General features: G+C 26.2%; 2 protein-coding genes and 1 long non-coding RNA gene across 5 annotated transcripts in view; all 3 read left to right on the forward strand.

The window, feature by feature from the left end:
- Positions 1–246: 246 nt before the first annotated feature.
- On the forward strand, positions 247–3998 carry LOC107068717 (transmembrane protein 181). Of its 2 annotated transcripts, XR_001476039.2 has the most exons (14): positions 247–481; positions 800–960; positions 1032–1135; positions 1207–1356; positions 1476–1572; positions 1650–1803; positions 1895–1975; positions 2042–2141; positions 2245–2372; positions 2442–2591; positions 2671–2773; positions 2867–3097; positions 3194–3450; positions 3538–3998. XR_001476039.2 is itself a non-coding variant. In XM_015325421.2 (13 exons), the coding sequence occupies exons 2-13, from the start codon at positions 812–814 to the stop codon at positions 3325–3327; spliced, it is 1581 nt and encodes a 526-aa protein (XP_015180907.1). In that variant the 5' UTR covers positions 247–481; positions 800–811; the 3' UTR covers positions 3328–3998. The 2 variants fall into 2 exon arrangements, 1 of the variants encoding a protein (XP_015180907.1); XM_015325421.2 differs by having other exon boundaries at positions 3194–3998.
- Positions 3999–4994: 996 nt separating this feature from the next.
- Positions 4995–9760, forward strand: Cse1 (chromosome segregation 1). The gene is made up of 16 exons (XM_015325423.2): positions 4995–5136; positions 5384–5529; positions 5603–5941; positions 6024–6131; positions 6241–6333; positions 6411–6578; positions 6657–6786; positions 6893–7056; positions 7128–7317; positions 7396–7594; positions 7684–7944; positions 8013–8104; positions 8188–8491; positions 8583–8750; positions 8836–9143; positions 9255–9760. The coding sequence occupies exons 1-16, from the start codon at positions 5052–5054 to the stop codon at positions 9398–9400; spliced, it is 2901 nt and encodes a 966-aa protein (XP_015180909.1). The 5' UTR covers positions 4995–5051; the 3' UTR covers positions 9401–9760.
- A 1202-nt stretch (positions 9761–10962) lies between these two features.
- LOC149032672 (uncharacterized) overlaps positions 10963–13528 on the forward strand; it is a 32894-nt gene continuing 30328 nt past the window's right edge. The window contains exons 1-3 of one of the 2 annotated variants that reach the window (XR_016176399.1): positions 10963–11376; positions 12357–12497; positions 12981–13179. This is a non-coding gene — a long non-coding RNA (uncharacterized LOC149032672). The remainder of the gene's footprint in view (positions 11377–12356; positions 12498–12980; positions 13180–13528) is intronic. The other variant, XR_016176400.1, reaches the window with a different exon arrangement.

The following is a 13528-nucleotide window of genomic DNA, read 5'->3' on the forward strand; positions in this document are numbered from 1 at the left end:
TTCTCTTGTTCTCTTTTTTTTGTTTTTTAAACGAAATGTCCTTGAGTATTAGTCATTATTTTTTATAAAATAAATGATAAATTGCGAAATGTGTAAAAGAAAAACAAATGTGAATAAAATATTTACACAACAACGTAAACAATACTTTTAATTGTAACATTCAACAAATTTAGTCTATCCTAGATTTGATATTTTATTTGTAACATTCAGATAGGCCAGATAAGTTAGTAATTCCTTAATACACATGTAGGGTGCAAAAATCAATAGTATGTATCACAATGTCTGCCGTATTCTCTGCTTCTCATGTAAAACGTATTTCAATTTTCTACGCTTTTATGATATTTATGGTATTTCATTAAATTTATTAATTTAATGATTATTTGAAAGAACGCGTTCAAATTTGAAACCAAACCTAAATGTAATAAGTTAAACTGTGAGACATTGTAAAATCGACATATTTAAGTGGTGCTCTTGAAAAGGGGTAATACATTATTTTAATTCCATGCGTAGATTTATTATTTTGCATATTTATATATTTTATTTTCTCTATCATTTTTCTAATATAGTATTATATAAATATTTATTTCTAAAATTCTGTAAACAAATGATTAAAAGAATTTAACAAATATTTACAAAATTTAAAATGTATTGAAAACGTTTCTAAATTTTTTATGAATTATATATATAAACTATTTATTTAATAATAGAAAATTTTAAGAATTATTTTATAATAAAGTTATAATACTACATTTAGAAATGCTGTTAATACATTAATTATATTAAAACTGATCTCTTACAGAATTGTTAAACGATGGATAATCAAGGATTAGGATATTCCTATCATTTACCATCTGCTGGATGGAATCTTAAAATTAGAAATGCATTATCTCAATTTAGTGATCTTTTTAGCGAATTTAACAAATACATTGCACCAGCATATCATCATGATCGTTGCGAAAGGTATATGAATTATTTTATGGAATTTTTCTAAATTACTTGTAATATAATCAAATATTTATTTATAAAAATAGATCTGTGCAAATGCGCTTATATTCTATGCACAAAAGAGAATTTGTCATGGTATTCATTGGCTTTTTTGCCTGTTTTGGATTGTCCGTGTTCATTGGGCTTACTGGTAAGCATCGTTGTATAATTAAGTTTTATATTATACATTTTAATATTTAAAACTTTTCTTTTACTTTTAAGGTCCGCCAATAACTTCAACAAGTGAACAAAAAGCACATCTCAATGGAAGCGAAATGGCAACTGGACCATTTAGAATGAAGACGCCAGCTTTATCGCCTTATAGTCAACAATTATGGGTCATTGCTAAATTATCTACGTTAAATAATGACGGTGACAAAATAAATAAATTAAATAACATTCTTAATTTTCTATCAATAAAAATTGCTATATGTAATATTTATTAAATATAGTGAAATTGTGATTTAATGCAGATTTTATTTTGTTTGCAGATGAAAGATACGATAAAAGTTTTCAAGTAAGCGTTTCAATAGAAGGCATTAGTATTGATCATAAGCGTATTCCTATATTGGAAGCTGGACATACAAGGTACATATATAGATTAATTTTATAAATAATATAATGTCTTATTTAAATATAAAGTAAGATTTTTTTTTAATTTACAGAACAAGACATTTGAAATGTGAGAGACAATCTTGCGAGGAGCTTGTTGTGGCTCATCTTGGATTTTTAGATTACACCTACTATATAATAACTGTGCATTTTCATGGACTTGAAAGCTTTCATCAACGATATACAATACGAGATCTCACATTCTACGTCAGTAAGCACTAAACAAAATAATGCGTTGGACAAGATAACTTAAAAATTTAAATTATTTGCACTTTATGGTTTTGTATCATATTCACAGTTTAAAAATTACAATCCTGCGTTCACACAAATTGAGATATGGTTTCGACTGATCTTCTTGTTGACTACTTTTGGAGTAATGGTAATTAATGATAATTAAATCTTATAAGTCTTGAAATAATAATTCCAATGAGTGATTTTTTTCCAGTGTTGGTTCGGTCACTCGCTAAGAAAATATTCATTACATGATTGGTCAATAGAGCAAAAATGGATTTCTATTCTTCTTCCATTATTAATTTTATATAATAGTAAGTATTACACGAATTAATCATAAAAGCAAACAATGGTATTCTTCATTTAACTTGATATCTTATGGAGCATTACTATACATTATTTTTGTTGCTCACACAGATCCTTTATTTCCTATGACATTTTTAATAAACTCTTGGGTACCTGGAATGCTCGATGCAATACTACAAACAACTTTTTTATGTGCTATTCTCATGTTCTGGCTTTGCGTTTATCATGGTCTTAGACAGGTACTACCGATAAAAAATACTTAGTATTATTACAATAGTAATAATTAATATATACATTTATTTTAATAGAATGAAAGGAGATTGATCACTTTTTATTTGCCAAAAATGTTGGTTGTTGGTCTTCTATGGGCGGCAGCTCTAACATTAGCAACATGGCTTCGTTGTACCGAATTAGAAGATCCAACATATAATTATGTTCTTGATACATCAAATTATTATGTCAGTAATACTTCTTTATTTATATTTTTTCATAAGATTAAATAATACGTACTATAATATTTCTTTTTATATGTTACAGGGTTTCAAAGTATTCTTCTTTACAGTTGGTGGTTTTTACATTGCATATCTTCTTCTACTTATACTTAAGGCATATAGCGAACTAAGATCTATGCCATATTTTGGTAAATAAAACTTTATCAAACTTTACCAAATATTGCGAAACAAAAGCGTTTTACATTAATTTGTTCTTTATAATACATAATTATTTTTTCCAGATTTACGATTAAGATTTTTAACATTACTTGCTGGAGTAGTTGCTGGTGTTTGCAGCTTAGTTACTTCTCGTCAATTTGGTGCAGGTGTTCTCGAAGATAGTTTTGCCTCGCGTCTTTCTACATATTATAGCACATCGGCACAATTTATGGCTTTGTATGGCCTTCTCAATTTTTATTTGTATACAATGGCATACGTTTATGCTCCAGCATTACAACAAGTCTATGGACAACGTAAATATTTCCATCACGAAAATAATTATTAATTAATTATTACTCTGTCAAGGAAATTAATTCAATTTATCTTTTACTTGTTATATGCGGATATAGATTCATCCATAATGAAAGATAATCCTGCTTTTTCGATGATAAATGATTCGGATGAAGAAGTGATATATGGATCGGATGAAGACAACAGACGACTGTTAACACGTTTATCAAAAAATGGAGTAGACAGTGATTGAATAAACACTATCAATAGAATAAAACAATTATATAAAAATAATTGTATCTAATGAAGTGAAATGTTGATTGGCAGGCAATTTTTGTAAATTTTACAAAAATACTGCCTTTTAGGTATGGAAAAGGTAATATGAGATAATTGATTTAAAAAAAAGAAATAAAAAATACATTTTTATTATTAATAACAAAAAAAACTTAATTGCAATTTACAGACTGTACATATGCCTTCTTGGATTTTGGTATTAATCTATATATTATAATACAAGAAAAGAAAAGAATCAATAATCTATTCGCGTTAATCTGTTATTATTCTCTAGCAGCATTCACGAATAAATAATGAACGAGATAAAAACAATATAGAAATGATTAGCAAAAGAAACAGAAAATACTTCAACTTCGTGGATGCCTATATGATTGTGTATTGCATTAGATCATTTATATGAGTTATCAATAATTTATATTGTTAAAATAAGTTATCAAATATTAGTACAAATTAATATATGTTTTATGCTCTTATTTATAAAATATAGTAAAAATTTACACCTCATTAATTTATATTATGCAAAGTGCAATATTAATAGAAAAAATTATTTTCTTTCTTAATTTTCACTTATAGATATAATGTCATTTATTATCAATTATTATTAATTTTGAATTAAGTTTGAATTCTGCATTCTTTGACAAAGTCGTATACATAACAAATAATAAAAATATATCTATAGAAATTTAACATGTACCAATATAATGTACTATTTACAAATTAATTATTATATATTAATTATGTTACTTAGTAGTGTATGTGTATCGTAAGATATCATCATGTATCATTATCATTATATATTGTTACTGTATATTGCTTTAATTTTAATAATAATTATATATATGTACTTACTTGCTAATTAGGTGTCTAGGAATTTATAAGATTCTTCTATTGTAATTATTTAAACAAACTGAATAAGAGAGTTCATTTTTAAACTTAAAACATTACAAATTGTTAAAGATCAATATAACAATGGTTAATTGTTGACAATGTTACCACTAATGTTGTAACTGTCTATTAGCAATAATATTAATATCAAAGGAATTATATTTTTATATTTAAAAATATAAAAAATTATAATATAAAATAATAGCTAAATTGTTTTAAATTAGAGATTTATAATTTTGAAATAAATTCATTAATTTAATAATTTTTATTCTATTCTTATATAAAATTGTCAATTTAAATAAAATAACCGTTTAACACACCAATAGGAATTCCAATTAATAGTAACCAATAAAACTATGATAAAAGTGGCATTGTTCAACCATTAACTAAATCTAAGAAAATGTAACTAAAACTGCAAATGCTAGTAATAAATATGATATAGTTGGATCATAGAAACTTAATTTCATTTGCACAAAAGTAATATCGAAAATAGAACGATATATTTATTCTTTTTATTAATTCTATTATTAATCATTACTAAAATAACGAATGATAAAATTTAATCTAAAAGTTTGTACTGATCGATGTATCTCGATGAAAAGAATAATCGAAACTAAACGCACTAACAGAAAAGTACTACAGGAAATAGAGTATTGTTTCGACACTAGTAGATGGCGCTTATAGAACTTCAATTTACGAAATACTGGAACGTTATGCCGCTTTGATTTTTTATTGTTGTGATAGAATTAAGAATATCTTGTGAAAGAACAAACAATATATCTTTTAAACAATACAAAAATGGAACTCACCGATGATAATCTGTTGACGCTGAGCGAATACTTAAAACATACGTTAAGTCCTGAAATAAGTGTCAGAAGACCGGGTAAGTTAACCTCAAATTTAATATAAATTTTCATTTTGTATAATAAATATTTTTTTATTATATTCATTTAACAAAAAGATTATAATTGATCATCTAGTTATATTTAAAAATTCAAAGACGTTAAACAAATTTTCTCATGCTATAATGTACTCTTATACATTTTATAACAAAGTGTTTAATTTAGTAAATTACATATGCAAATATAACATTTATACTTATTTTGAATAATTTATATTTTTCATTTTAGCCGAAAAGTTTCTGGAATCAATAGAAATAAATCAGAATTACCCTTTACTACTTTTACACTTGATAGACAAATCCGAAATGGATATAACAATAAGAGTTGCTGGTGCAGTTGCATTTAAAAACTATATAAAGCGTAATTGGAAGATTGTAAGTGATTAACATTTAACATTTTATCTAATCATTGAATTGTATTAGAATTTCAATAATATTTAATTTATAGGATGAAGATGGTGTAGATCATATAAATCAACAAGATAGAGCTGCGATAAAGAAGTTAATAATTAATTTAATGTTGAATTCACCTCATTCAGTACAAAAGCAGCTTTCTGATGCTGTATCGATCATCGGTAAACATGATCTTTTAAAAAATTGGCCTGAGTTGATCGGTCAGATAATTGAGAAATTCAATTCGGGGGATTTAAATATTATTAATGGTATTTTACATACTGCACATTCTTTATTTAAGAGATATAGGTACGAATTCAAAAGTGAATCTTTGTGGAGAGAGATTAAATATATATTGGACCAATTTGCTAAACCGTTTACAGAATTATTTTTAGTAAGTCTTCATATAGTAATATTCATGTAGTATAATACATAAGTATAAATATTATAACTTAATTTTCTTTTTTTGTTTATAGACAACTATAAATTTAGCTCAGATACATGCTAATAATGTAGATGCCTTAAAAGTCATATATAATTCTTTGGTTATGCTATGTAAAATATTTTATTCTCTTAATTTTCAAGTAAGTTGCCAATATTTTTGATGACTATCGCAGTGATTTAAATCACAGTGAATTATATTTTATCGCAGTGGTAAAAAATTAAAATGTTTCTTTTGTATCGTCTTTTTAGGATTTACCGGAATTTTTTGAAGATAATATGTCATCATGGATGAAAAACTTTCTTGTTTTATTAAACGCTGATGTGCCATCACTAAGAACAACAGTAATTATCAATATTTTTGACATTTATAGATAATTATTAAATTAATATTAAATGTCTATATTACGATGTATTATTAGGATAATGAAGAAGCAGGAGTATTGGAGCAGTTAAAAACACAAATTTGTGATAATATTTGTCTTTATGCTCAAAAATATGATGAAGAATTTCAGCCATTTTTACCAGAATTTGTAACTACAGTATGGAACTTGTTAACGTCAACAGGTCAACAAACCAAATACGATGAGGTATGAAATATTTATTTAATAATTATGAATTCAAACTCAAGCTTTCTAATAATAATAATAATAATAATAATGTTTTAGTTAGTATCGAATGCATTGCAATTTTTGGCCATAGTAGCAGATCGTTCACGATATAGAAATCTGTTCGAAGATGCAGGAACTTTAAGCAGTATCTGCGAGAAAGTTATTATTCCTAATATGGAATTTAGAGGTAGGGTAGACATTTTGATAACAAACAAAATTAACTATAACATTAAATTGAAATATGTATTTTATAATTTAGATTTATTATTTTAATACATACGAATTGTTTGTAGATTCGGATGGTGAATTGTTTGAAGACAATCCAGAGGAATACATACGCCGTGATATTGAAGGCAGTGATGTAGATACAAGAAGACGAGCAGCTTGTGATTTGGTCAAAGTTCTATCGAAATATTTTGAAGCTAAAATAATGGAAATTTTTGGTGCTTATATACAGGTACATAATTTTTATACAAACATTTAAATTCTCGTATAAACATTTTTACAAATAAATATTATCGTTATTAGGTAATGTTAGAAAACTATGCAGCGAAACCTACTGAAAATTGGCGCAGCAAAGACGCAGCTATTTATTTGGTAACAAGCAGTGCGACTAAAGGTAAAACACAAAAGCATGGTGTAACGCAAAGAAGTGAACTTGTTCCATTACCACAGTTTACAGCGCAACACATCGAACCAGAACTTTCTAAACAAAACAGTACGTATAGTTTTATCGTTGTAAATATTAATAATGATAAATATATTATGTACTTATGAATTATTTTATTTTTTACAGTTAACGAATGTCCAGTTCTTAAAGCGGATGCTATTAAATTTATAATGTCATTTAGATCAGTTTTACCCCAGGAATTAGTTGTAGGAAGTTTACCACAATTAGTCAGACACTTAGGTGCTACAAGTCTTGTTGTTCATACATATGCTGCTTGTGCAATTGATAGGATACTTTCTATGAGAGGCGCAGACAATAACTCTATGTAAGTAAAAAAGTAATAGAATAATTCATAAAATATAATTTACGTATATAATGTTAATTTCATTTTCTTTTTCTATATTTCATTTTTAGAGTTAAAGGAAACGATTTAATGCCATTAGCACCGGATCTGTTTAAGGGATTATTTGCATGTTTGTCTCAGACAGGGTCAGAAGAAAACGAATATGTGATGAAAGCTATTATGAGAAGTTTTGGAATATTGCAAGATAATATTGTACCTTTCCTAGCAGAATTATTACCAAAATTGACAGAGAAACTTACAATGGTTGCTAAAAATCCAACACGTCCTAACTTCAATCATTATCTTTTTGAAACATTAAGTTTGTCTATCAAGTAAGTTTTTACCGTTCACAAAAATTTATTTCATTAATTTGTTATTAAAAATAAAAAATATTTTTCAGAATTGTATGTAAATCAAATCCTCAAGCAGTTTTATCTTTCGAGCAAGTTTTATTCCCTGTATTCCAAGAAATTCTACAGCAAGATATTTCAGGTACACACATTGTATATAATCTCATCTTTACATGTACTCGTGTAAATAGTTTTTTAATTGTCTTATTATTTTTCTTTGTACAGAATTTATACCTTATGTTTTCCAAATCTTGGCATTGTTTTTGGAACTCAGGACTACTCAAGAAATACCAGATCCTTACATGGCCTTATTCCCATGCTTATTAACACCAGTTCTGTTTGAACGTCAAGCTAATATTCATCCACTTAATAGATTATTGCAAGCATATATTAGTCGAGGTTCACATTTAATTATAGCACAGGATAAAACTAGCGGCTTATTGGGCGTTTTCCAAAAGTTAATTGCATCTAAGGTTAATGACCGTGAAGGGTTCTTATTATTACAATGTATCATTGAATATTTCCCACCGTAAGTTTATTTGTCTTTTATTATTATTATTAATATTTTTATATTAAACTTTTCAATTTTTTTTATATCAAATCTTTGATTTTATGTTCAGGAATACGTTGGAACCATACATGAAGCAAATTTTTGTATTATTATTCCAACGGCTATCTTCTTCGAAAACAACTAAATTTGTACAAGGTTTAATAGTATTCTTTGCCTATTATATTATTAGATATAATGCAACTAGTTTCATTAATATTATCGATCAAATACAACCACAGTAAGTTTTAACAACTCGTATTAATTATGTATTCATTTGAATATATGCGAAGGAGACAATTAATAATATTTTTATTATATTACAGAATGTTTGGTATGGTCGTGGAACGCGTCTTGCTTCCCGATTTACAAAGAGTCTCAGGTGATATAGAAAAAAAAATAACAGCTGTAGGAATATCGAATTTATTAACCGATTGTCCAGCTATGTTTGAAAACCCATATAATACATTTTATCCACGCATTTTAACTGCATTGGTAGAATTCTTTGAATTTTCTCATGATCAAACTTTGTTTCCGGAAGATATGATAACTGAATTGGAAGAAAACATGGAATATCAAGTTGGTTACAGTCAGCTCGCTTATGCTAAAATGCCTAAAAAAGATCCACTTCAATGTAAGCATTCATTTATTTTTATTTATTTTACATATTAATTTAAGATAAAGTAATTAAATATAGATTTTTTATAATTTATTACTATACATCTATTTTTTAAAATAAATATAGCTATTGGCGACGCACGTATACATTTGGCACAAGGACTTGGTAGATTATCACCAGGACAATTGCCAGGATTACTTGGACAAATTTCAGGACCAAATGCAAATTTTGTAAAGCATTATCTACAAAACGCCGGCATTACGGTTGCATAATATAAACTGAATATCAAAAACAGATTGAAGATACATTTAATATCACGAAAGATAACAAACATCAAATTAAATAAATTGTAACTAAATAATGAAAATTTCTTATAAATGTATGTAAGATGTCTCAACTGAAGAAGATCATTTAAGTATTTGTTTTATTTTTAATGGTATGAAAAATGTTTATAGCACCATCAGATTGTTTTCAAGGAAGACATATGATAGACAACCTTTTTCTTAGGTTATTTTTTATAAAAATTTAATCAACAACAGAGAGTCTTTTTTTTTATTCAGTAAACATGAATTCTTTTTTTATTGCACTTTGTAGCAGATAAAACAATATATTTAAATATATTTGTATCTTGACCTTTATTAAACGTTAATCACCCAAAATGTAAAACAGAAATCTTCTACTATCGGTAATAGGAAAAAAGAATTAGTTATTATCGGTAATAATAAAATAGTAATCGAATATTACCGATGTGGACATCAAAACAAGAATCTCTACTATTATCTATGGTTGATAAGAATGGAAATCTACTATGCACGGGTGTCCTAGTAAAGAATGCCATTTAAATATTTTCTTTATTTTTAATGATTTGAAAAATGTTTATGGCGTACTATATTTTACTACATTTTTTTTATAAATTTGTGTTAATGTCGTCATTTTGTTCCCAATAAACATGAGTTCTTTTCTATTTTAAGTAATAATTTATAACGTTGCAGGATATATTTCTTCTTCTATTTTTAATATTTATTTTTTTTTCCTTTCTAATACCGGATTATAATAAATCTTTAATCCTCATTTATAAAATATTGTAAAATAAATTCTGTATACGTTTGTTATGATTCACATTGCATTCATGCTATTATTCTGAAAAAATATTTTTATCCTTGGAGCATAGAAATCAGTGTCGTTATAATCTTTATCATTCAGAGCAGGTAGAACAGAAACTAGTAAGTCAATAATATCCGGGATTTGTAAGATAGTTTCTAGATTTTATTCATAAAAATGTAGCGAGTTACAAAATTTATGAATGTCATTTATATTAATTGAAACATAGATAATGATAATGACAATAAATTTAAATTTCAGATTTGAAAACTTTCAAATATAATTTTTTTTTTTCATATGAATCAAACATTTTTGTTAACCGAGGAAAGAAGAATAAAATTTAATTTTTTTGCATAATTTAAATTGCATTTTAAATATAAAGTGTGAATTCAAATTATGTAGAAATTTTATTCTTGAGATAAAAAATTAATTAATACAAATTTTATGATTCGCAAGATTTTTACTTAACAGAAAATTATTAATCCATTGAATAAATTTTGTACGATATATAATTATTAAAAATAACAATCCATATAATTTTATTTTATAATTTACAAATCAAAACAAAATTTTAAATATAACAATATTAGTTGTTGTTATTCATTATCAAATAAATCATGACAAAATATTATTAAACAAGAATAAGAAATAAAATAGTATATAATAAATAATAGAAACAAAGCTATATAGTATTCTGTTCTGTATTAATAATAATAAAAAGTAACAAAAAACTAAATCACAAAATAGATAACGAAATAAATAACTTTGATAAAAAGAATGTAAACATTGTGAAAATCAAAGTATGATTATCAGTAAAACATAAAAATTGAAATAACGTTTGTTAGTTGAAATATATATTTTATCCAATTAACGTTGTATGTTTCAGATTCGTGGTTAGTTCCTTGTCTGGTGAACATGCTACCGAGGAAGCCTCAAGTCATGTCTTGACGAGCAATTCTTCCTACACCATGTTATACTCGAACATACTCCTATATACTACGTGTTTCATCCTGGTATGCCACAGGGAACGAAGAGAGGAACGAAAATCGTTTGTCTACCTTCTAACGCCAGGAATGTGTAATTTTATTTCAGATTAAAGGTTTATAGCGCGTTGCAAAAAATAAAAAAACAAGAAAAAAAAGAAAAGGTATGTAATATGCGGAATACCCGAAGGATCTAATCAATGTTTTCTATTGTTTATTGATTCTTTTTTTTTTTATAAGAGAAAACTCTTCCATTAACAAACGTTCATTTGTCATCTTCTCGTACTACGTTTTTTTAAAATTATTTTTTTTTTAAATGTAAATTTGCAATCGTTCATTTTAGAATTGATTTATACATATTTTTATTTATTTCTAGAACTAAATTTATTAATTGTTATCTAACAATAATTATCTAACAAATCTTGTTGTTATAATATAATGTAGTTTTTTTCAAATTAAATTAAACATTATGATCATATAGGGCATTCGAAATTTTTTTGATTTAAAATTCCGTTGAAATGAATAGTATTTAATGTAACAAAGAAAAGACTATAATGATATAAAAAAAAAAATTCAATCAACGAGCGAACGTAATTCGTGAACATTTGAAATACCAGGTAGGTGCTTTTGTAGGATGCACGGTTAGAGATAACGAAATAAAATTTCCTTTTTCTTCCTTTATATGTATCCGAACACATGTATTATTCTTTTTAAATCAAAAAAGATTTATACAAAAGAACTCAGGTAACAAAAAAATAAAATAAAATAAAGTATTTTAACATTTTTTTCTTTTGTATTTAATTTAATGAAGATATTTCATTATTAAATTTCATTAGATCTTAAATAGAAGGGACAAAATGACAAATATTAAATAACGTATTTGTATCTGTTTTTTGTTGTTAATTAATGAAAAAGAAAAAGAAACTTATATAATTAAATATCATTGTAACTTAAATAGGATAGAAAATTATTATTATTATTAGTATCTCGTATATATGAGTATTGTTTAATGAAATTGCCATTGTCAAAAATGTAATCCCACGATTATTGATAAGAGGAAAAAAAAAAAGATAAATTATAGAAAATATAGAAGAGATATATTTTATAAGAACAGTTTAAAGATCGATTTGTTTTATTCCGGTAGGACTTATCATTGAAAAATTGATCGGATCGTATAAGAAAAGAAGAAGAAGAAGAAATAGAATAAGAGAAATTCTACTGTGGGAGAAGTATACCAGCGTTGAAAAATGCATCGTTCTAATACGACCGGTCATAAAGGATATTGGTTTGTATAGTATCAAAAAAGTGAATTGTGCAAGTTCGAAGTCATCGAATTGTTGTCTCATAACAATTTCTTTAACTCATTTTTCTTCTTCTTCAATAAAACATTCAATACAATATTTTTTTTATTTTCCATTAGAAATTATCGTTTCGAATTTCACGAACAGATTATTATGATCATTATTAACATTTAAATAATAATTTAATTAAAAGAAAATTATAAGATAAATTAATTTTTATATTTCAAAAAGTTGATAGAGAATGTAAGAAAAAAGGAAGAAAAAAAAATACAACATTTATATATAAAGAGAAAGAAGAAGAAGAAGAAGAAGAAAAAGGAAAATTAATTTCGTTTTAGGACATAGATCAATAAAAAGTTATTTTCCCAAAGATCATCCTTTCAAATGTCGCGAACGGAATTCATGTTAGTGCTATTCGTTGAAAAGATTCTGCCTGAGGCCAAGTGCAATTTGATTTCACGTTGTAGGATCCGGCTTATGCGAGTGAAGTAAGGAAGTAAGGAAGTAAGGAAGAAAGGAAGGAAGGAAGGAAGGAAGGAAGGAAGGAAGGAAGGAAGGAAGGAAGGAAGGAAGGAAGGAAGGAGGGAGGGAGGCAAACCAACCAACCAAACCAAACCAAACCAACGAAGCAACAACCCAAGCTATTTCAACGAAATATCTCAATCGGTGAGATTTACTTTGGTCGTAATAGTTATTGAAAAGTTCAAAAAATATCTTCTCTTCTTTAGTCCTTTTGAAAAGCTACGTTTACCCAAAAAAAAAAAACTTGAAAAAAGAATTTATGGTCGTGTTTGGATTTATAAGATTTATACGTTTCTTAATTGAAATTGTTAGAAAGTGGCAAATCTTAGCCTCCTTTTTCAACCTTTTAGCTTTGCTAAGTTTCATCTTGTGCTTAACTAATTGAGAATCATAGTTTAATATTTTCAAGGTAGAGAGAAACGTTGGAATAAAGTTTTCCTATTTCAATCATATTCTCTAAACTCTGTGGAATGGAGAGGAAATGGACGAAAGT

The sequence above is a fragment of the Polistes dominula genome, unplaced genomic scaffold, assembly GCF_049000335.1.
Source record: "Polistes dominula isolate Pdom_NZ unplaced genomic scaffold, Pdom_raw_medaka contig_73, whole genome shotgun sequence".
Classification (NCBI taxonomy): domain Eukaryota; kingdom Metazoa; phylum Arthropoda; class Insecta; order Hymenoptera; family Vespidae; genus Polistes; species Polistes dominula.